We start from the raw sequence: 21,429 nt of genomic DNA on the forward strand, positions 1-21,429 counted from the left end.
CATTACCTTAGACAGTAATGGCCTGCTGGCTCGGGGCTTATTACCATATTAAGCAAGAGTACGGCCATGTATTATAAGGACTAAATGCGCTCTACCATATGTAAAAAGGATAACGAAAGTCACCACCGAGGTCTGCGACCTTATAAAGGAACCCGGCTGATGAGAACCACTTCATCCCATACTTTATTCTGCTCACTGTGGAGCCTGCTCTGAAATTACAGTTTACTGGACTGTAACAACTCGTCTCACTTGTCTTACACTCTTTCAACAGAGGTCCTGCATGTGCCCTTCTCATGCCCTATGCCATTTAATCTGTCTTCAGTGATTTCTCAGAAATGTCAGCTAGTAGCTTTTTTAATACACCGCAAAGTTCCCTGACAATTCTCTGGGTGCAGTTTACATGGCCCGGCATATGCAAATGTATGCAAATCTTCTTCACGTACGGTCCTTGCTCCAATTTTCCCTGGCACTGGGTTTCTTACCGTTGAGACACTGTGTGGTAGCGCACACAGTTGCTGGAGAGGAACGTGACAAAGGTTGATTCCAATCCAAATACAGGATCCAACACAGTTGCATTTTCCAAGGTCCTCATTACGGGTACGGTGGTGTGGTAAAAAGAGGTGGTAAAGTAGTGGAAATTCTGTTACTGACACTTTACTGCCACATTACCACTCCGACATAGATGAGTTTTGACAGTAAGGTGGAAGCTGTAGGTAAATAGTCCACATTTCCACCAAAACTGTTCAGAATTACCACAGTGGAATTCCCCGTGGAATCCCAAAGGGCACACAAATGGGGACTAACACCAGCGTGCCACTACTGTGGTAATTCTGTGGTAAGCCCACAGGACCGACTGGCTGTAATGGTTATAGATTTGAGATACATTTTCAGTTTTACCGCCAAACTCGTAATGAGGCCACTATGTAACAATTACAGGTCGGTGAAATGTCACACTTAGAAGCAACATGATTGACATTCACCCTTTTCAGTAGGATTTCTTGCGTCAACAGAATACCTCCCTGTTATTTCAGTTCTCCTAATCATGATCTGCATTCTCATTAGGTATAGCTCAAGCATATGCATCGAGGAATAGCCTCCAAAACTGGAGAGATTACCTCTGGTGGTATTTCATCAGGAGGTAATTCCTCCATTCCATTCTCCAGTGAAGTTCTATGAAACTTCAGAATGGGTACTAACCACAACCCATAAACAGGTGGAGATTCATCCTTTACCGCTTGCGGTAACTGTAATTCCCTTTGCAGGAAATGGCTCTGCTAATACTTCCAAACTCATAATGAGGTCCTAGACTTTTATTGTGAGGTCATTTTGTTGCAGAAGTTTGGCCGTGAGGGGAGATGGCTGACAAGGAGTGGCATAACAAGCATCGACAGGTGTCACAATTTGCCCCCTTTGCTCTTGTTCCTGCCACTTGGGAGCATGATTTGGGAACTGTTTCATATTGGACTTACCTTCTGACCCCTACAGCACAGTACTGTGCTGGTCTGAGAGCACAAAAGTCCTATTTTCTATTTCCCTTCCCTTCCGGATCCATTTTGTGTTTTTGGCAGCCAGAATGCTTTTTTAGTCAAATGCATACACTTTCCAGTGTTCCTTGCTCACTGCTTCATCTCCACCCTTGCAGGACAAGGTTGGGTGGAGGATAAGTAACACCTGTGACTGAAGGTGCTAGCAAACATCATACCTGAGGTGTGTGATCGTTAGCCATCTTTAAAAGCTTCAGCAACTTCAGTACAGCGCTGGTAATTGTTGCTGTGTTCCTGTTTGTGACCAATCCCTTGTTTCTGGTTCTTATGCATAGTGTCTAGTTCCTGGTCTCTTATTTCTTGCTCCTGCATTTAGAATTTAATGTGCTTATCAGTATTTTCTGCTTCCTGGATTCTCTTTCTGTTTTCCTTTGTTTTGCAGTCAGCACTTTCATTTTCCTGTGCAGCCCAGTTTGTGTTCTTTATTCCTTTGACTTTGCCCTATGCTGCAGTATAACCTTGATCCTGTGCTCCTCACTATTCTGTAAACACTAGTCCTACTTGTACCGTGTTAGGAATCTTATGCATTAAGTTATCCTCCCTTTGCCCTTATAGCCTTTTTGGGTCCCTGTTTGATCACTAGGGTTCTGGGGCTTCACTGACATTCCAGGTGGTGTTATTCGACCTTGTGAGAATTGTCTTTAAGTTTACCTTATAGAATGCCATCAAGGGTGTTACCTCACAGATCCTGTCATTGCTTGTCCTGTATGTGGGCTTAGCGTTGACAGTGCCTGTAACAGCAATTGTGGTTACGGAGCTTGCTGACTTTCTTTGTACTGATAAGGCGCTTCTAAGTGCTTACCCCACATCCCTTTTCATATATTTGTATTCTTATCACCCTCTACTTACACCCTGGGTTTTAATGTACATGTATCTTGGTTCCTGAGTGCCTGTTGTTTGACAAAAAGCTATTCACTGTGTGTTCTTGTGCACATTTCCCTTGCCATATCTACTGCCTTTGCCCTCTCATGACACAGGGTCTCATTATTAGTTTACTGATAATACTGCCAAAGTTCATTGTCGTTTCTGGAGGTGGTAAATTCCCATTAAAACACGATTTAGAGCTAAGGTTACTCCCCATTTTTGGCGTCTCTTTGCACTTCACTGTGGATAAGAGATGACTGCATGCGTAAATACTGTTAACCAGTACTGCCACCATCAACACCCTAACTGGGGCATGTTTGACCTCTTCTAGCAAGCATGCAATTCATTTCTGGGTTTCGGTTCCCAAACCCTTAATCAGTCAGATCAGTAAATGCCACCTGTTTATCACCACTACCAAACTTTTACTGAGGCCCATCACGTACAGCGAGTTGGGTTCTCGCGCTTCTGGAATGATGCTTCTCGGAGATGATCCATCTCTACTCTTCATGTATTTGTAGGGAAGGGGCTACACGCAGAGTGCGGTCCGCTGGCATTCGAAGATTCACTGGTGCCAGCTCTGGGACGTTTTCATAAGATATGATATGATAGGTTATTTATAACGCGCTTAATACCCAGAGGTTTCTAAGCGCGGACCCGGGGATCGAACCGTGTTGCTTTGTGTCGTCTTGCTTCAAAGGTAAGCTCCTTGCCACTGAGCTATCCTCCCGGGACTTAAGACTGTCTTAACAGGTCCACTCCCGGTGCCCAGATGTTTCCTTAGCAATGCTAGCAGTGGGACCTATCCTCCCGGGACTTAAGACTGTCTTAACAGGTCCACTCCCGGTGCCCAGATGTTTCCTTAGCAATGCTAGCAGTGGGACCATAAGGGAAAGATCTTCTGGTGATGTGGAGACAGGTTGCCCAATCGGATGTGTGTGCTGCTGAAGCTGCCGCTACTGCAGCCTCTGGCACTTCCACCACTGGATACCACTGTGAACCTGCGGTCTACAGCAACATTGACTCAAGTGGTGATACAGAAATAAATTCCACAATAGACAGATGTAGCAGAACAGACATCAAGGGTGGCCTTTAGATGGCGCTGGATCTCGAGCAGCCATGGCGTGAGCTAGAAATAGAATAGGTGGAGGGATTATAATCCAAGATGGCCGCCTGAAAAGATAATGTTCTGGCAGAAAAGAGACAAATAATGGAGTCAGTGGTCACCACTGTTGATGTAGCATCCTTCTAAGTAGGGCTCCCATTTGCTGCTCTACTTTCACCCGAGTAAAGTGGCTCAGAACCTTTCCTTCCTCTCCACCTAGCACTAGGCATCCCTGTCAGGAGTTTAGAGGATTTACCGCCTGTATTCATTCTGATGGTGATAATTTCTTTTAGGTGAGGTGGAAGAAGCTGCACCTGCCCTCCAAACTGCTAATGTGGTGAAAGTGGTGGTAATTGCATTGCCACCGCTTGGTTACCACACCGCCATAACCGTAATAAGCCCCTTGCATCGGACAGTGGTGTTTCCGCTGCAATGAGTTGCTACCCTATTGGCCAGCCATCCCAGGCCAGCAGCATCAGTACAATTCAGTTTGTATAGGCTTGGGGGCGATGCAGCATTACAAATGGCTCCCTGCTACGGTGGGGGTCCACTGACGAATCAGAGGTGTGTATTTCATAAGCGCTATCCCGAGTTGGTAGGAGAGATAGTGGAATGCCAGGCACAACAGTGAGGTCCTCAGACGATAATGGTGGTCACCTTTTTTAAAAAAATGTATTTATATTTATATAGCGCGCAAGCAGCCCAAGGGCATTGAGGCGCTGTTACTTGCATGAGCTTAGCACTCTAAGTGGGCACAGTGGTGAACAAAGGCGAGCGGCCAAAGAGCGCCAGAGGCTGGCCATGGCCTGACTGCTGCTGTCAGAATCCGGGTGCAGACCCTTCGGAGGTTGCAGAAAACTGTGGTCAGTCTTATGGAAACACTGCAGTAGGTATCTGTGTAGGCATGGATGCATGGATGCATGGATGAATGGATGAGATTCATAAAGCAGAAACATAGCTGGGAAACAGCAAAGCTCTGCACAAAGGAGATGCACCCATGGGGATTCAGGTAGGGTGCAGTGAGCTGAGCAGCAGAAGCAACGTCTAGAGGGCACGCCCCAGCGTACATTCAGACGATTGGGGCGGTGTCGTTGGTGCGCCCGACACACCACTCCCACGCATCGGGGGTTGCAACGGATGCAGTGTTAGTGGAACAGGGATCAGTGTTGTGACTTGATCCTGTGTGTGTGTGTGTGTGTGTGTGTGCATGAGCTGATAGAAGGAATGGAATGTGGAACCTGGAGGAGTCTGAGGGTTCCAAGGATGTCGGTTGGGGACTGCGGAATGGAAGCCCTGACCAGAAAGATGTACCTGCCGGTTTCTCCTGTCTTATCTTTCTAACTCTAACCTGCAACATTAAAGAAGCTTCCTATGTTGACCTACTTGGGTCCAGGGTCTTGCCTGAGTGATCCTTGCCTTCCTCTGGGTCCAAGAGACATCAATCAGCTCTTTCAGTGACAGCCCGAAGGAAGGGGCTTTCACCCTACTGGTTTCCGGCTCATGCTGGTGGAGTGTACGCAACTGGTGTTTAGTGCATCATCTCCTTCATTGTCTAAGGCTGCAGGGATGATCAGCACCTGGGTATGCGTTTACAGAATGGTGTGACTATGTTTGGATCAACATTGTGGTGTCTGTCAGTGTTGCCCTTTTGCAATCTCAATAGATTCATGGCCAAATCCGACCCGGCCCCACTGGGAATAGAGTTAAAGCATTGCATCGGGTCTTCAATATGAGTATACCTCTGTCCAGACATGAGTATGTCACCCAGTTAGTGTGAAACAAAAGCAGTGTGCAGCCTTCACTGACATATACATTACCAAACAGAAAGTTAGACGCTGGGTATGCTCGCCTTTTAGGAGACATACCCAGAATATGGTGTTGAACTAATTCTAAAGGTGTAATAGGATGTCTTCTGTGTTTGTGTGGGTGCTATTTGGCAAACTCAGTGCTTAAACACTTGCACTGCCAGTGTGGTTGATACATTTCACTTGGAATAATCTCCACCTAAATTGGGAATTTACCCAGAGTTCAACGTTCTGTTGAGCAGATTTCTTCTTTATTCTAAGCTTCCGCATGGGATTGTTTGGCAAGAAAACATGCTTGCTGTTTTCTCTTGACAGGGAACTATCTAATCCCAGCAGGGGTGGTTGGGAGAGGTGTAGGGGGACTACCAACTCGAGCACCAATAAACAGTAATACAAGTTATTTCTGAGGCATCCCCATCACCTGATATCTACCATGCAGTAGCGGCCCATCGACACAAACCCTGACATCTACCATGCAATAGTGGCCCATCGACACAACCCCTGACATCTACCATGCAATAGTGGCCCATCGACACAACCCCTGACATCTACCATGCAATAGTGGCCCATCGACACACCCCCTGACATCTACCATGCAATAGTGGCCCATCGACACAACCCCTGACATCTACCATGCAATAGTGGCCCATCGACACACCCCCTGACATCTACCATGCAATAGTGGCCCATTGACACAACCCCTGACATCTACCATGCAATAGTGGCCCATCGACACAACCCCTGACATCTACCATGCAATAGTGGCCCATCGACACAACCCCTGACATCTGCCATGCAATAGTGGCCCATCGACACAACCCCTGACATCTGCCATGCAATAGTGGCCCATCGACACACCCCCTGACATCTACCATGCAATAGTGGCCCATCGACACACCCCCTGACATCTACCATGCAATAGTGGCCCATCGACACAAACCCTGACATCTACCATGCAATAGTGGCCCATTGACACAACCCCTGACATCTACCATGCAATCGGGCCGTTCGCAACAACCCTTGTCATGTACCATGAAATAGGGGCCCATCAACATAACCCCCTTTGTTTGTTTGTTTTATTTGTATTGCGCAACGGACCGGTAGGCATCAGGGCGCATAGAACAAGATAATTCACAGCTTAGTTACATATCAAGAGTAAACAGTACATTTGAGACACGCAATACAGAAGAGAGAGGTCATGTAGGCAAAGGCAGAAAGAAGGAATTACATACAATACAGTCAAAAGTAACTAATATCTAATGTATTTACATAGGCTAGGCAATAGGCAGGAATCCACTACAATACAGTCAGGAGTAACTCTGATATCTAAAGTATTTACATGGGAGCAGGGTTGGTTCATTCTAGGTAGCAGGTGCATATCTAATTGTCAAATTCTTTGAGCCATTTTATAGTATTCTGGTGGAAGTTTTGATAGGATTGACATGTACCATACAATAAGGGCCAATTGGAACAACCCCTGACATGTACAATACAATGGGGGCCATTTGCCACAACCCTTGACTCGTACTATGAAATATGGGCCCATCGACATAACACCCTGACATGTACCATACAATAGGGGCCCATCGACACAACCCCTGACATGTACCATACATTAGTGGCCCATCAAACAACCCCTGACAAGTACCATACAATAGAGGCACTTCAACATAACCCCTGACACGTACAATGCAATAGTGGCCTATCAACACAACCCCTGAAATGTACCATACAATAGGGGCCACTCGACACAACCCCTGACATGTCCCATACAATAGGGGCCCATCCCCAATCTCTGACATGTACCATGCTATAGGGGCCATTTGCCAAATCCCATGACATGTACCACGAACTAGGGTCCCATCGACATAACCCCCGACACGTACCATACAATAGGGGCCCTTCGACACAAGCCCTGACGCGTACCATACAATAGGGGCCCATCGACAATCTCTGACACGTACCGTGCAATAGGGGCCCATCGACAACCCCTGACATGTACCATGAAATAGTGGCCCATCGACACAATCCTAATATGTACCATGCAATAGGGGCCCATCGACACAACCCCTGACATGTACCCTGCAATGGGGCCTATCAACACCCCCCTGACATGTACATGCAATAGGGGCCAATTGACACACCCTCCTGACAAGTACATGCAATAGGGACCCATCAACATAACACAATAAGGGATAGATTACACTGCACAATACAGACAGGTAACATGTAGGAAGTTTTGAGATGTTTTATACCTTTACCTGAAGAGGGTTCTTCGTGCTTATTGCGATGACGTGGTACTTGTAGTAGCACAGTTCACAGCTCCAAGAACCCCTCTCGCTGATCCAGCGAATTAGACACGGCTGGTGCGTGCAGCGGACGGAGCCATCGCAGCGGCAGGGGCTCAGCAACTCTCCCTAAACACACAAGGGTTTGCAAGGGGTTAGTGCTCCAGAGTATCCAAGCAAGGACCATAGAGAAGTAAGCAGCAGGAACATCATAAAGAAAATCAAGAAGTGGGCAAAGATGAACTTTTTTTACAGAAAATAGGGCAGGGGTCTGCAACCTGGAGCTCTCCAGATGTTTTGGACTACGACTCCCATGATCCTTCACCACTGACTATGCTGTCTAGGGAATATGGTGGTTGCAGTCCAAATAATATTGGGAGCAAGAAGTGTCAGACTCCTTTAATAGGTGTTATACAGCCTTAGCCAGTGATAGATAAGAGTATCTTTTTTAAAGGAAAACATCAATATGAAGGTTAGACATACATGGATAGCACCCTTCAATATGCTTTAACATTGCCTCAATCTAATAAGCCTTTAACCCTTTCAAAATGTCCTATTATTTCTCTTTAAATGTTTATGTTTTTAAAAAACATACTTCAAGATGGGTGCCAGGGTGGAAATTCCAGTTGACCTGTTACCACTGGATACTTCAACCTGGAATATCAAGCTCACTATGACGACACACAGCTGGTAGCCACAGACAAACAAAACTCAATTGTGAGCCAGAGCAGCCAAGAGTCACCAATCATCTCTCGCTCCAGCGGATTCAATGTAATGCATGGATGGGTGAACCTCAGTAGACTTGCTCTCAACAGCAACACATCTGAGATCCTGCTCCTGGGTCCACCACACCACACTTCTTCTCAGACCCTGAGGGCTACCCTTCTCGGGCTTCTTTCTGCTCCTTCCAAGGCAGTCCACATCCTGTGTGTCCTTTTTTATGGCGAGTTCACGCTTTGCAGCCATATCCACCAAATCATCAAATAGTGTAATCATCACCTGAATCTGGCACAAAACAATACTACTTACGAGGCCTTTCCTGCCACAAGTCCTCCGTCATCAGAGCCGCCCTGCTATCCCCATGCGCCAATTATAACTCCATATACATTGACCTTACACAGGTGTACCGAAACACCAAGCCATCCAAAACAAAGCTGCAGATTGATTGACAACTGGAAAGCTCAGGACCACACCTCCCCAGATCCTGCACAGCTCCCCTCGCTGCCTGTGCCCTCCAGTATCACATTTAAAGGGCTCTGCCCCAATACCATTCGTTCCTTGATCAAGGGCTGTTATTGTCATAAGTACGAAAGCACATGAGGAGTTGCCACCTGGCCAGATCACTTAGGTCATCTGACTCAGCTACTCTATCCACCGCCAAATTCTCCAGACAACACCTCCGAGCATGGTCCGCAACCTGCGGTTCTTCAGATGTTTTGCCGTTTGACTTCCAGGATCTCTCACCATGGACTATGCTGGCTAGTACACGGGGTGTGACTGACAGAGGCTCGAGGTTTATATTAGACCTTTCTGCTTGTAATGGAAAGAGCGGTTAATGTGTAGAGCAGCCTCTCACCAGAAGTGAGGATCAGAATAAGGTGCGATACAGGCCCGGGCAAAAAACTAAAATTACACACATTAGTGAATTTTGGGATCTTCATGACACAATGCTTGCCACAAACTGCATAATCTGGATCTTGTGCACCGCCGCACCATGCAACCAAAATTGTAAATTCACAATTCAGCATATCCGAGAACACGACTGCCCATTCAGGAACGTGTGCACCAGCAAATCTTTTTTTTTTTAAAATTTTTTATTAGTTTATTCAAACAAACAATACAAACCAAACATGCAGTGCTTATAACAACAGTCCAATTGTACATTGCTTAATTGTCATCACTGTTTCCCTTATCCCACCCCCCATTTTGAGCCTATTACTTTTCACATTCCGTTCCTGCATCTTGTGGTAGGGTCTCCCTTTCCATCTCTTCCAAGTAAAATGGGGCACAATCTTGTCCAAACAACCTGGATTCGGAGGTCACTTCATCTGAGAGCCATTTAGCAACATATTGCAGTTGGCTTGCTACATAATAGACCTCATAATTAGGCAGTTTTATCCCCCCTTCCTCATGAAAGTTCTGTAGCTTCCATAGTGCCACTCTGTTCCGCGTGCCATGCCACAGGAAATCCCTGCACATACTGTTCAGTTTAATGAAGAACTTCTTGGGTATCAGGTGTGGTATATTCCCAAACTAGTGCAGGAGCCTAGGTAGGACCACCATCTGTAGCATTGCCCCACGTCCCATCATTGCTAAAGGCAGCTTCACCCAGAACCTCATGCAATTATCGATTTTCTTAATGGCTACCTCCGTGTTGCGCCTATGCTCCTCTTCCACTGTGTGGTATACATCTATCCCTAAATAACTAAATGTGCTAACTGCCCACGGTATCTGTAACACTGGTAACTGTTCCACTGGAATCCCTTTATATCCACCCAATGTGAACATGCTAGATTTCTGAGGGTTCACCGCTATACCAGACAGCCCCGCATATCTCTCCATCACTTCTAAAATGTATTGGAGATTTTCTTCTGGGTGTCGCAAATACAGCAGCATGTCATCCGCATATAGGGAGATCAGATGTCGTTCCCCTCCCACGGCAATGCCTATAATGTCATATTGTTGTCTCAAGTATATAGAGCATTGGAGACCACGGACATCCTTGTCTGGTACCTCTGCGGAGCTGCCATCTTTCCAATATCACTGCTCGCGTTTTAACTCTGGCCAGCGGTTCACTATATAGCATTTTCGCCTACTGTATATATCCAGGCCCCATCCCATAGCCAGCCAGGGCCGCCAGCAGCCATGGCCATTTGACCGAGTCGAAGGCCTTTATTGTGTCCAAAGACGTAATTGCCATTTCACCCTCGTTCTCGCTCCCAAACTCAATAACTCGTTAGAGACGTCTATGATTATTGGATATATTCCTATTCGGGACATAGCCCGCCTGATCGGGGTGTATTCGTTTACCAATAACCCTCCTCAGTCTGTTTGCCAAAACAGCCGTCAGTATCTTGCTGTCTTGATTCAACATTGACAAGAGTGTAAATGAACCGCAGCTATGCCCAGGCTTGGTAGGTTTGGGAAGCGGTATTATAATTGCTTCTCTAAGTGACTCAGGCAATCTTCCCAACTCAAACACTTCATTCAACATTTCTAACAGTGGGGGGAGCACATCTTCTTTATATACTTTATAAAATTCACTTGGGTGTCCATCAGCCCCTGGAGTCTAACTAGTGGGCAACTGTCTCACCACCTCATCTAGCTCCTCCAAAGTAATCGGTGCATCCAACTCCTCTCTTTCCTCAGCACTTATCTTTGGCAGTCCTATATCCTCCAGTGCTTCTGTTATCGTCGTGCGACTACTCTCCCCATCATCTCCATATAGTAGCCTATAATAGTCTGCAAACTCCTGATTAACTCCCTCTTGGGTGTCAGCTACACTACTGTCTTCCCTCGTTATTGTTCTAATCGTGGGTCTCGGGGTTTCACTCTTATATAACCATGCCAAGAGCCTTCCTGGTTTATCCCCTCCCGCATGCTGTCTCTCTATATATTTTTTATAGTTGAGGTTACACAGTCTTTCCCAGTGCCCCGTGCATTTCTGCTGCAGCCTGAGTATCAGTTCCATGTCTTCCTTAGTATTACTTCCTCCCCTTAAATGCCTTTTCCAGTTCCCCTTCTGTTTCCCGTAGGTCAGCCAGGATCCCTCCTTGCAGACCTTTAGGTTTTGCTATGGCTACCCCTCTCATCACAACCTTAAAGGCTGCCCACAACATGCCCGTCGAGTCCACACTGCCAGTATTCGCCTCAAAATAGTTTATAATCTCCTCCCTCATATCCTCCCTAAAAAAGGGGTCTCTCAGTGCCTCCGCTCTGAGGCGCCATGTCGGAATCCTTGCTCTCGGGGGGCAGTATTGCCATCCGAGGATCAAGGGCGAGTGGTCCGAAAGGACCCTTGCTTTACATTCTGCTTGTGTAATCTCTGTTATTACCTCTGGTGTAGCAAAGACATAGGGCCTCATTACACGGTAGGCGGTAAGGGTTTACCGGTACTGGTATTTTACCGGTACCGGTAAACCCTTACCGCCTTACTACGAGGTCCCTTTCCGGGTTGGGGAATTTAACGCCTGCTTTTTGCAGGCGTTAAAAACCAACCCGCAAAGGGACCAGGGAGCTAATTACGGTACCGCAATTTGCGGCACCGTAATTAGTGCCTTTCCCATTCCCATAGAGCCCTATGGGGCAAAAATGGGAATGGGGAAGGGCAATGGGCGAAGGGGGAATTACCGCCCCACCAACCTTGGAATAGGGTGGTAATTCCCCTTTCCACCAAGGCGGTGCCGGTATTTTACCAGCATGGACCAAGGTGCTAATAGCACCTTGGTCCACCGCCATCCGTGTAATGAGGCCCATAGTCGTATGTAACTGCTGCGGGGCAGAATAATGCGAGTATTGCCTTTCTTGAGGTTGTCTCGTCCTCCACACATCTCCCAAACCAAAGTCATCCAGCAATGTCTGCAGCGCTTTAGCAGCTGGGGTGGGTCTATCCATCTTCCCATCTGATCTATCCACCCTAGGGTTTAGTACACAGTTAAAGTCCCCTCCCCAGATCACCGCGCTCCCCATACACATGCTAAGGTTGGTACACAGTGTTCTGAAGTATGCCACTGTATTTTGATTCGGGGCATACGTATTTACGATGCTTATCTCCGTATTTTCCACCAATCCCCTCATTATAACCATCCTCCCATCCATCTCAGCTATCTCCTGTAACAGCTGAAATGGGTCATGCAGCGCCACCCAGATAAGTATTCCCCTAGCATAGACAGAATATGCTGAACACGCCACAACTCCCTTCCATTTCTTCCCAATCATCTCCATCTTATCCTGTGTCAGGTGAGTCTCCTGCAGCAGTGCAATGTCTATCTTTTGCCTACGCAGGTACAACATGACCATGTTCCTCTTTAAATAGCTATTAAGCCCCCTAACATTCCAAGTAATTATTTTAAGGTCCCCCATGGCCTATTAGAGTCCCACCCCTCCCCCCACCGGTGCAGTCCAAATCTAAGTTCCATCTCATTCTGTATAGGCTTGTTTCCCAACTTGAACTCCCCTTAACTAAAAACACACCAAACACCCCAATCCCCCTCCCACCTCCCTTCCCATCCCCAACATTACCCCCCCCCCCCAACTGTTGCCCAGCTCCATCCCCGGATCTCAGGCAACCCCCCATCTAGCTCTTTCTGGCAATAGCCTGTACTCGCTGTTCAGCAGGGTGAGGTTGCCCTAATGGCTATCCTGCTACTACTACTACTACTCGGGGGGCAGGGTGCCTTCGTCCTGCCGCTCCTATCCGCTTCAACTCAACCACGCATTGCTACTCAATTTACTTATGTACTTAATACTCTATATTCCAGTCCAACAAGTTTGACAAAGTCAAGGATATCATAGCCTGGTTTCAGCATTATCCGTCCATACCCCTGTATCATTATCTCTATCATTATCTCTACTGGGATACCCTGCTATGTGTCATTTCAGTATGCCTAATGGCTATCCTGCTACTACTACTACTACTCGGGGGGCAGGGTGCCTTCGTCCTGCCGCTCCTATCCGCTTCAACTCAACCACGCATTGCTACTCAATTTACTTATGTACTTAATACTCTATATTCCAGTCCAACAAGTTTGACAAAGTCAAGGATATCATAGCCTGGTTTCAGCATTATCCGTCCATACCCCTGTATCATTATCTCTATCATTATCTCTACTGGGATACCCTGCTATGTGTCATTTCAGTATGCCTAATGGCTATCCTGCTACTACTACTACTACTCGGGGGGCAGGGTGCCTTCGTCCTGCCGCTCCTATCCGCTTCAACTCAACCACGCATTGCTACTCAATTTACTTATGTACTTAATACTCTATATTCCAGTCCAACAAGTTTGACAAAGTCAAGGATATCATAGCCTGGTTTCAGCATTATCCGTCCATACCCCTGTATCATTATCTCTATCATTATCTCTACTGGGATACCCTGCTATGTGTCATTTCAGTATGCATATAATATCCCAATCACTTATCGTGCTACTCATGGGCCTGCTCCACATCTCGTTCCGGGCAGCCCTGTATGTCCAGCCATGTCGCTGCTTCCTCTGGGGTGTCAAAAAAGAACATTCTGCTTTTATGCAATACTTTCAATTTCGCGGGATACAAAAGCATATATTTGATTCCGGCCATGCGTAGTCTCTTCTTGACTGCCACATAGCTGTACCGCTGCCTCTGGACTAACATTGTGTAGTCAGGATACGCCGTGACGGTGGTTGAAGCTCTTTTTATCGTTCCCCCTTTACGAAACTACTCCAAAATCTTCTCACAATCTTTATAGTTCAGTATCTTCGCAATTATTGCGCAGGGAGGGGCCCCAGGCTTCAGTTTCCTCATGAGGGCTCTATGTGCTCGCTCCACTGTAAATCCTTGCGAAAGTTTGTCGGCCCCTATTTCTTGCAGGATCATGTTCTCCACATAATCCGTAGGGTCCTGGCCCTCTTCCCCCTCCGGCAGGCCGACCGCGTGGATGTTATTCCGTCTCAACCTTCCTTCAGCTTCCTCCTCACGGTTCTCCAGGTTGGCCACCTGCTGCTTTAGTATGTGAACCTCCTTTGCATTATTGGTGCTGGCATCTGTGTTGGTTTTCACCGTACTCTCCAGACTGTTCGTTCTGTCTGCCAGCGCCCTGACATCTTGTCGCAGCAGAGTGACCTCTATTCCCACTGCGTCTATTTTAGCCTCCAAGGAAGTTCGCAGGTCCGCCATTGCTATCCCCCATGAGTCTCTCAACTCCGTTATAGCCGTTAGTATCAGGTGATTTTCATTTGCCGGGGTACTCTCTGCGGGTGCAGTTGCGCCACTGTGCATCGACGCCGCAGGAGACTGCTGTGTCCTGGCAAAGGCTTCCATCGTGGGTTGCTTGCTCTTGGTCTTGGCTCCTCTCCCCACCATCTTGCGATCTTGGTTATATGTCTGATGTTATTTTGTTCGTAGTGTGGCAATTCTGCTTCTCTGTCTTGCTGTGACACCAGTGAGCCACCCAGGCCTGGGGCCGTTGTCCTTGAAGAGCCCCTGTATATGTTCGTATGCGTTAAGCTATGTCTTCGGGTGGGTTATGTCCTCCCACGTTTCCAATTGTCCTTACTGCTTCTTATAGACTGCTTCTGATTTCCAGCAGGACCATCTGTCTCCAGGGCTCATTATGTTCTGCGCGCTAATGTCTGCATTCGCTGAGGTCCCTCCAGTATCATCAGTAACTTGGCTCAGCCCTGTATACCGTGCTCTCCAGTAGTAACACTCAAGGGGTAGCTCATTCAATCTTCAGGGCCATTTGCTTATTCCTAGCGCCTCAGAGTTCATGTGGCACCTAACTCCGTGTGCCCCTTTATTTAATGAGGCATCGGTACTAGCCCAGTGACTTAGGCATGTGTCTTCCTGTGGGCATTGTTACAAGGTTTCCACTCTTGCAGTTATTTATTGCCAGCCTCAATGGCTAACCGCCGTAATCCAGCCCCAGCTTTCGTTTATGCATGCATCCAATTAGTCCTCACCCCCAGCGCGACTCCTATACCGCTGTATGCTTCCGTCCGTCCTGAGGCCGTCCTGAACACAACGTTCAAATATGAGAATCTGCTACTTATTGTAGCAACAAGTTCTTGCGGCGCGGCCGCTGCCTCCGCTACACTGTTTTGTTCGGTGGTTACATTTGTATTAACCAGACGTCGCCTCGTCCAATATCATGCCCTCGCCTCTGCTCGTGTATTTCAAGCGGGGATGTGTCCAGTTAGCCGCGCTGCGTAATCACCTGCCTCGCGACTCGCGGCTTCATCAATGTTGTGCATTAGGTCCTTTCCGCTGGAACGTTCGGAAAGCCTTTGCACGCAGCTACTGTATCCACCTCGCCGCTCGCTCGTCGGCTCCCGGGCTTGCAGTTACTTGAAACGTGACTTGGTAGTGTGCTTGGAGGACAAACGCTGCTCCGGACATATGGTCCTGCGGGCACCTTGCCAAAAGCCAGTCCTCCGCTCAATCTCCGCAGCCCGGCTCAGTTGTTTCGGAGACCGGGGCTACGGCCCCTTTGTTGTCCGCCATTTTGGGTGCGTTCGTGCCCACAGAGCCACAGACTCAAAGTTCTATATCTCTGGCATGCTTCACCCAATAAGCTTGTCTTCTTCAGTTGTTGTGGGGTTCATCTTATGACGCATTTACGGTCATTTGTAGAGTATTTAGGTCATTTTATGCATGGATCTTCGGATCATCATCGGATCGGCAGGAGCAGCTTTACCAGGGAATGTCCTACTCCATGGCTAGTTAGCCACGCCCCCTGCACCAGCAAATCTAATAACAAGCCTTGTGCATTGAGAAACCTGCTCATCAGCACATCCAAAAACACAACTGTTCAATGAGAAAGGTGTGCATCAGCACATCCAAAAACAAGAATGTGATTTTAGCATCAGCATGTTTAAAAACACGACTGTACAGCAACCTGATCAGCAACCTGTGCATCAGAGCATTCAAAAACAAAACTGTGCATTGAGGAAGATGTGCATGGACACATCCGAAAAACAAGATTTCAGGAATATTTGCATCAGCATATCCAATCAAAAAGACAGTGCATTCAAGAATGGGTACATGAGCACACCCAAAACAATACTGAGATCAGCAGTGTGTGCATCCAAGCCTATTCAAGAACAAGACTGTGCATTCAAGTAGAGGTGCACGGACACATCCAAAAACAAGACTGAGTCCAGGATCTTGCGAGTCAGCATGCCTAAAAACAAGACTGAGAGTTCAAGAGATTTTGTAGCAGAACAACCAAACACTAGACTGTACATTTAAGCACGTTTGCTTTGATACATCCAAAAATAAGCTCAGGAATCTGTGCAACAGAGCATTTAAAACCAAGACTGTGCATTCCGGAATGTGGGTCTCGACAAATGCAAAGACAAGACTGTTATTCAGAAAGGTGTGTACGACAAATCCAAAGACAAGACTGTGCATTCAGGAAGGTGTGTCGACAAATCCAAAGACAAGACTGTGTACTCATGAAGGTGTGTCGACAAATCCAAAGACAAGACTGTGCATTCAGGAAGGTGTGTCGACAAATCCAAAGACAAGACTGTGTACTCATGAAGGTGTGTCGACAAATCCAAAGACAAGACTGTGCATTCAGGAAGGTGTGTATCAGCAAATCTAAAGATAAGTGCCTTCACAAACCCAAAGACAAGACTAAGAGTTCAGGAATGTATGCAGCAGAAAATACCTTAGCAAGACTGCATTCAGGAATGTGCACATCAACACATCCAAAAACAATACTGATGTCAGCAAAAATATCACCAACCTTTGTATAGGAACACGTTCCAGAATGCACCTGCTTGTTATCGGATATGCTGACATACACTCCTGAACCCTCAGTCTTGTTTTTGGATGGGCTGGTGTGTACATGTCTCAATGCACCTGTTTGTTATCGGATATGCTGACTGAGGCTTCAGGAGTGTGTGAGTCAGCATATCCTATAACAAGCAGGTGCATTCTGGAACAAGTGCATTAACCTATCAAGAAACAAGACAGAGGGTTCAGGGGTGAGTGAGTCAGCATGTCCTATAACAAGCAGGTGCATTCTGGAATATGTACATCAGCCTATTTGAAAAGAAGACTAAGGGTTTATGAGTGTGTGAGTCAGCATACATATTCAATAACAACATGTGTCTATCTGAGGATATCTTTATCTATACAGATCAGGCATTTCATGAAAATGTACTGTTAGGGTCAAGATACATATAATATGGAAAGGAAGTCAGAAGGAATTGGAGTAATTTATAGGAAGACTAAACCTCAATGATTTTGGCATTTCCTTTACTGGCACCAGTTCTCAGAACGCCATAGATTTTTGGGATTTATCAATTTATGTATCTGGTGACAACCTTCAAACATGAACATACAGAAAGACAACGGAAATGAATTTGACCCTTTATGCAACCAGCTGTCACCATGAGTCTGTAATTAAGAATATTCCAATTGGAGAATACATAAGGGCACAATGCAACTGTGAAGAATTGGCTAATTTTCAGAAATAGTGCAATTTATTAACTAACAGATTCTCGGAAAGGGGGTATTCGATGCAAAGTATCAACAAAGCTCAAATAAAAAACATTCAATAAAGTGAATCTTTGAAACAGCAGATAAAGGGAACCAACCCAGAAGCATACCGAATTCATTTTGTAACTAAATAGTTCAATGATCATTTTCATGAGGTCAAATTATTACTCTACCTAGCACAATAAGTTAGACATGTGACAGAGGGTACATAGAATTCAACATGTGGAATTTGAAGGGGCATAATAACATACTGTTATATAACTAATACATTGCATTTACATACAATGTGATTTAAAACGAATTAAAGATAAATAAAACTCTATATAATCTGAAAGAACTGGTTAAAGCTAGGATGGAGATAAATATAGTTTAACAATAGAGGGCCTGATTCACAGAAGCACTTTATAATGGTACAATCCCATTGAAAACGTTCTGTGAATCAGGCCCAGAATGTTCATGTATGGCTATTTCTGCTTGTGAATGTGGAAGTACTATGAACACGAGGCACAGACCGTGGCTGCAATGAGGCACACAATTGGTCAATTATGATTAGCTACCTGAATATTATAGACATACGTTGATACCAAGTAAACTAAGAGATGAACAAACACAAATCTGTATATAGTTTGCCACTGGCAACTAACAGTGAGAATTTAAGGTTAAAATTGAGGAATGATCCTAAAGTATGGCCGTGCTAATGCGATGACGCAACGCGTAAAGCATGTGACATCACTATCTGTTTACCGGCAGATAAAGCATCCAAAATGGCACCCAAGATTTAAAGTCTGTACGCGGGACAGTTTCGCAAGTCCTTCCACACTAAGAAGGTAAGCTTTAATGTGGGCATAAGGCGACTACCAAAGGTGGTGGGTCACCTAAATATGACGTGAAATATGTGATGAGATAATTTATTCTGATATAAGAATATTACAAATGGTTTTTCTTTAATTTGTAAAGTGAAACACATGCATCAACATATGGAGCTACATATCAATCTGTATGAATACAATATTTTCCTACAGGAGTAAGGGAACTATCCCTGATAAAGAAATGGAGGATGACTAATATGAATGAACATACGGTTTGAAAGAAAATAGTGGGTGAGTATTAAACATCTAAAAGTAACAATCAAGTTCAACAATATAATGCATGAATATCACTAAGAATATGATGTCACTCAGGGTTGATCGAACCAATGGACTAATAGTGAGAAGTAGGTACAGAGCTTGAAATCACAATAGAAATTGGATTCACAAATTACTTTGGGAGGCACAATTGTTGTAAAATACTACAATCCATTTAACAACTCATAGCATGGGATTAGCAAATAGGGAAACGGGTCACCGATATAAAGAGTGATACATCTAAAAAATCAAACATTATATTAAATGTTTTTGTAAATTTGCAACAAAGCTGATAACTAATGTTGAATGGTACTTTCTCTCACTCCGAACCAATCCACCCTACTGCCAATCCTTAATCTCTGTCTATTTGTATACTGTTGTTGCAATTGCATAATTTATATATGTCAATCCAACTTGTGATATATGTGATTGAAATTTTGTTTGGACATACAAAGCCCGGTTTTGAGAAAGGCTTTGTGGCCGAAACACATGCCATCATAGACGGGCATAGGAATGTAATTAATAAAAATAGGACCAGCCAAAGAATGTATTATTTCTGAGGTGTCTGGTGCATTATTCAGCATCTAATTTATATAAATGAGTGAGTATACCCTTTTGGTACTTTAAGAGTGCTATGGGCATGCTGTACTGAGAGTGAGATCTGTGTCGCAGGAAGATAGCCTATATACCCAAGGGAACCTTTGGTGGATAAGTGTTACACGATGGCCACCCTGCTGACGAGATTACCAAGACATGGCTGAATACCTATTATCTAGAGAAGAAGACACAGCAACCCTCTTCTCACCAAGAAGAAGTATGATGCATGCTTTTCAGACTACAACAATCAACTCAGAAGACTTAAGACTAAAATGAGTCAAATTGGAAAGGTGTTCAAATAAACAAATCAATAAATATTGGGAAATGGTATCTTTGAAGAAATATATGAAAAATGAACAGATCATCAGAGGTCTGCGAATTCTGATTTTCATGGATTTCTTTAATGACGAGGATACAGATCTTGCCAATAAATGGTGGGAAAATTTGAATGAAAGCTCAAAGGTAATGCTTGAATTACTAGTGGAGCATGCAACAGAAGACCGACAGAAAAAATCGAAATTGTAAAGCAGGTGCATTCTGGAACATGTACATCAGCGCACCCAAAAACAAAACTGAGGGTTCAGGAGTGTGTGAGTCAGCCTGTCCGACAACAAGAAGGTGAATTTGGGTACATTTACAATAGACTATCCAAAAACAAGACTGAGGGTTCAGGAGAGTGTACATCCCCCCTAAACATTGTGTATTGATGAACATATGCATCAGCCCATCTGAGGAGACAAAAGCTATGAGTCCTGCATTCTTTGGTGGGGTAGGGCGTACCTGTCCACCCCTTCACCAGGTGATGATAGCTGCTTGCACCCCGGGGTGCCCTGCAGGGTGCTTCTTGTCTTTTTGGCTTTTTTTATGGTTTCAATGGAAGCGGGCTTCGTAAGACTTGAGTGTCCATTGCCCTTGAGAACAAACTACAAACAGGTATGTATGACTGACATTAAAATTCAATCATGCGCACAAGAGATAAAGTGCTACCTGTAATCCGGCAGCATAGTACTGCACCAACCGAACTGCCCCAGACCCAATGGGAACAAGCATTGGCAATGCCAACAGTTTTGGCTTTTGTTTAGGCATGGGAAGGCACTTGCCAGGCTCTGCTGTAGTTGTATTAACTGGCCATTGATGGCAGCGGGTGCAAAATGGTGCGAGTACCTGGGCATCTAATAGCAGTGCCTGGGAAAAGCCTATTATCTATGCACTAGCTGTTGGCTTTGTCAATGCTTGATTTTAACAAGACTTCAGTGAAGGACACACAGAGTGCTTATAAATCGAGTGGCTGAAAGCAGACCTGGTAAAGACATTTTTATTACACCAGTAGCGGGCTAACAGCTCCAAATAAAGTCATTAAGTCATTAACCCTCAGAAGACTGCTTTGAAAAGATACTGGCAGGCACTTGGAGTACAAAGCTTGATGGTTAAGCTTGATTAAAGCAAGCTGAAAGAGTTCCCATGACGAGGTGTTTTGGGCGGGGAGGGGGAGGGACTGGGTGGCAATAGCCATAGGGATTAGCATGGTAATGGGCAGTAAATGGGTGGGCAAATTACCAAACGACACCTACAGGCTGTGTGTCCCTCCTCATCAGCCTTTCCTCCCTTTCTGCTCTCTAATGCCATAGCTTCGGTTTATAGGTGTCGCAAGCGACACTTAAATGCACAAACTCAAAAGTGTAGAGGACGAAAACGTTTTTTTTCGAGGAGCAGACCTTTGGCACCTGGGAACCCCTAGGAGGAGCAGCAGCTGCCTCAGGAGATATGCAATTTTCAGCCAAATACGATGGACTTCTCCAATGCACTGTGTGTAAGCCAATTAGAACTGCTGCAATGCTCTGCAGCAGCCAATCAAGATGTCTCAGTGGGGTACGTGGTGGCTTCATGAATGACCGCC

The 21,429-nt window shown here is 45.6% G+C and overlaps 1 protein-coding gene across 2 annotated transcripts in view; it reads right to left on the reverse strand.

Annotated features, from left to right (window-relative positions):
- The window catches only part of MARCHF4 (membrane associated ring-CH-type finger 4), a 699,606-nt gene that overhangs the window by 211,568 nt on the left and 466,609 nt on the right, over positions 1 to 21,429 (reverse strand). The window contains exon 2 of one of the 2 annotated variants that reach the window (XM_069616807.1): positions 7,577 to 7,732. In XM_069616807.1, coding sequence (XP_069472908.1) covers positions 7,577 to 7,732 — 156 coding nt within the window. Of the gene's footprint in view, positions 1 to 7,570; positions 7,733 to 21,429 lie in introns of both variants that reach the window. The other variant, XM_069616806.1, reaches the window with a different exon arrangement.

The sequence above is a fragment of the Ambystoma mexicanum genome, chromosome 9 (genome assembly GCF_040938575.1).
Source record: "Ambystoma mexicanum isolate Mex_15411 chromosome 9, UKY_AmexF1_1, whole genome shotgun sequence".
In the NCBI taxonomy this organism is placed as follows: Eukaryota; Metazoa; Chordata; class Amphibia; order Caudata; family Ambystomatidae; genus Ambystoma; species Ambystoma mexicanum.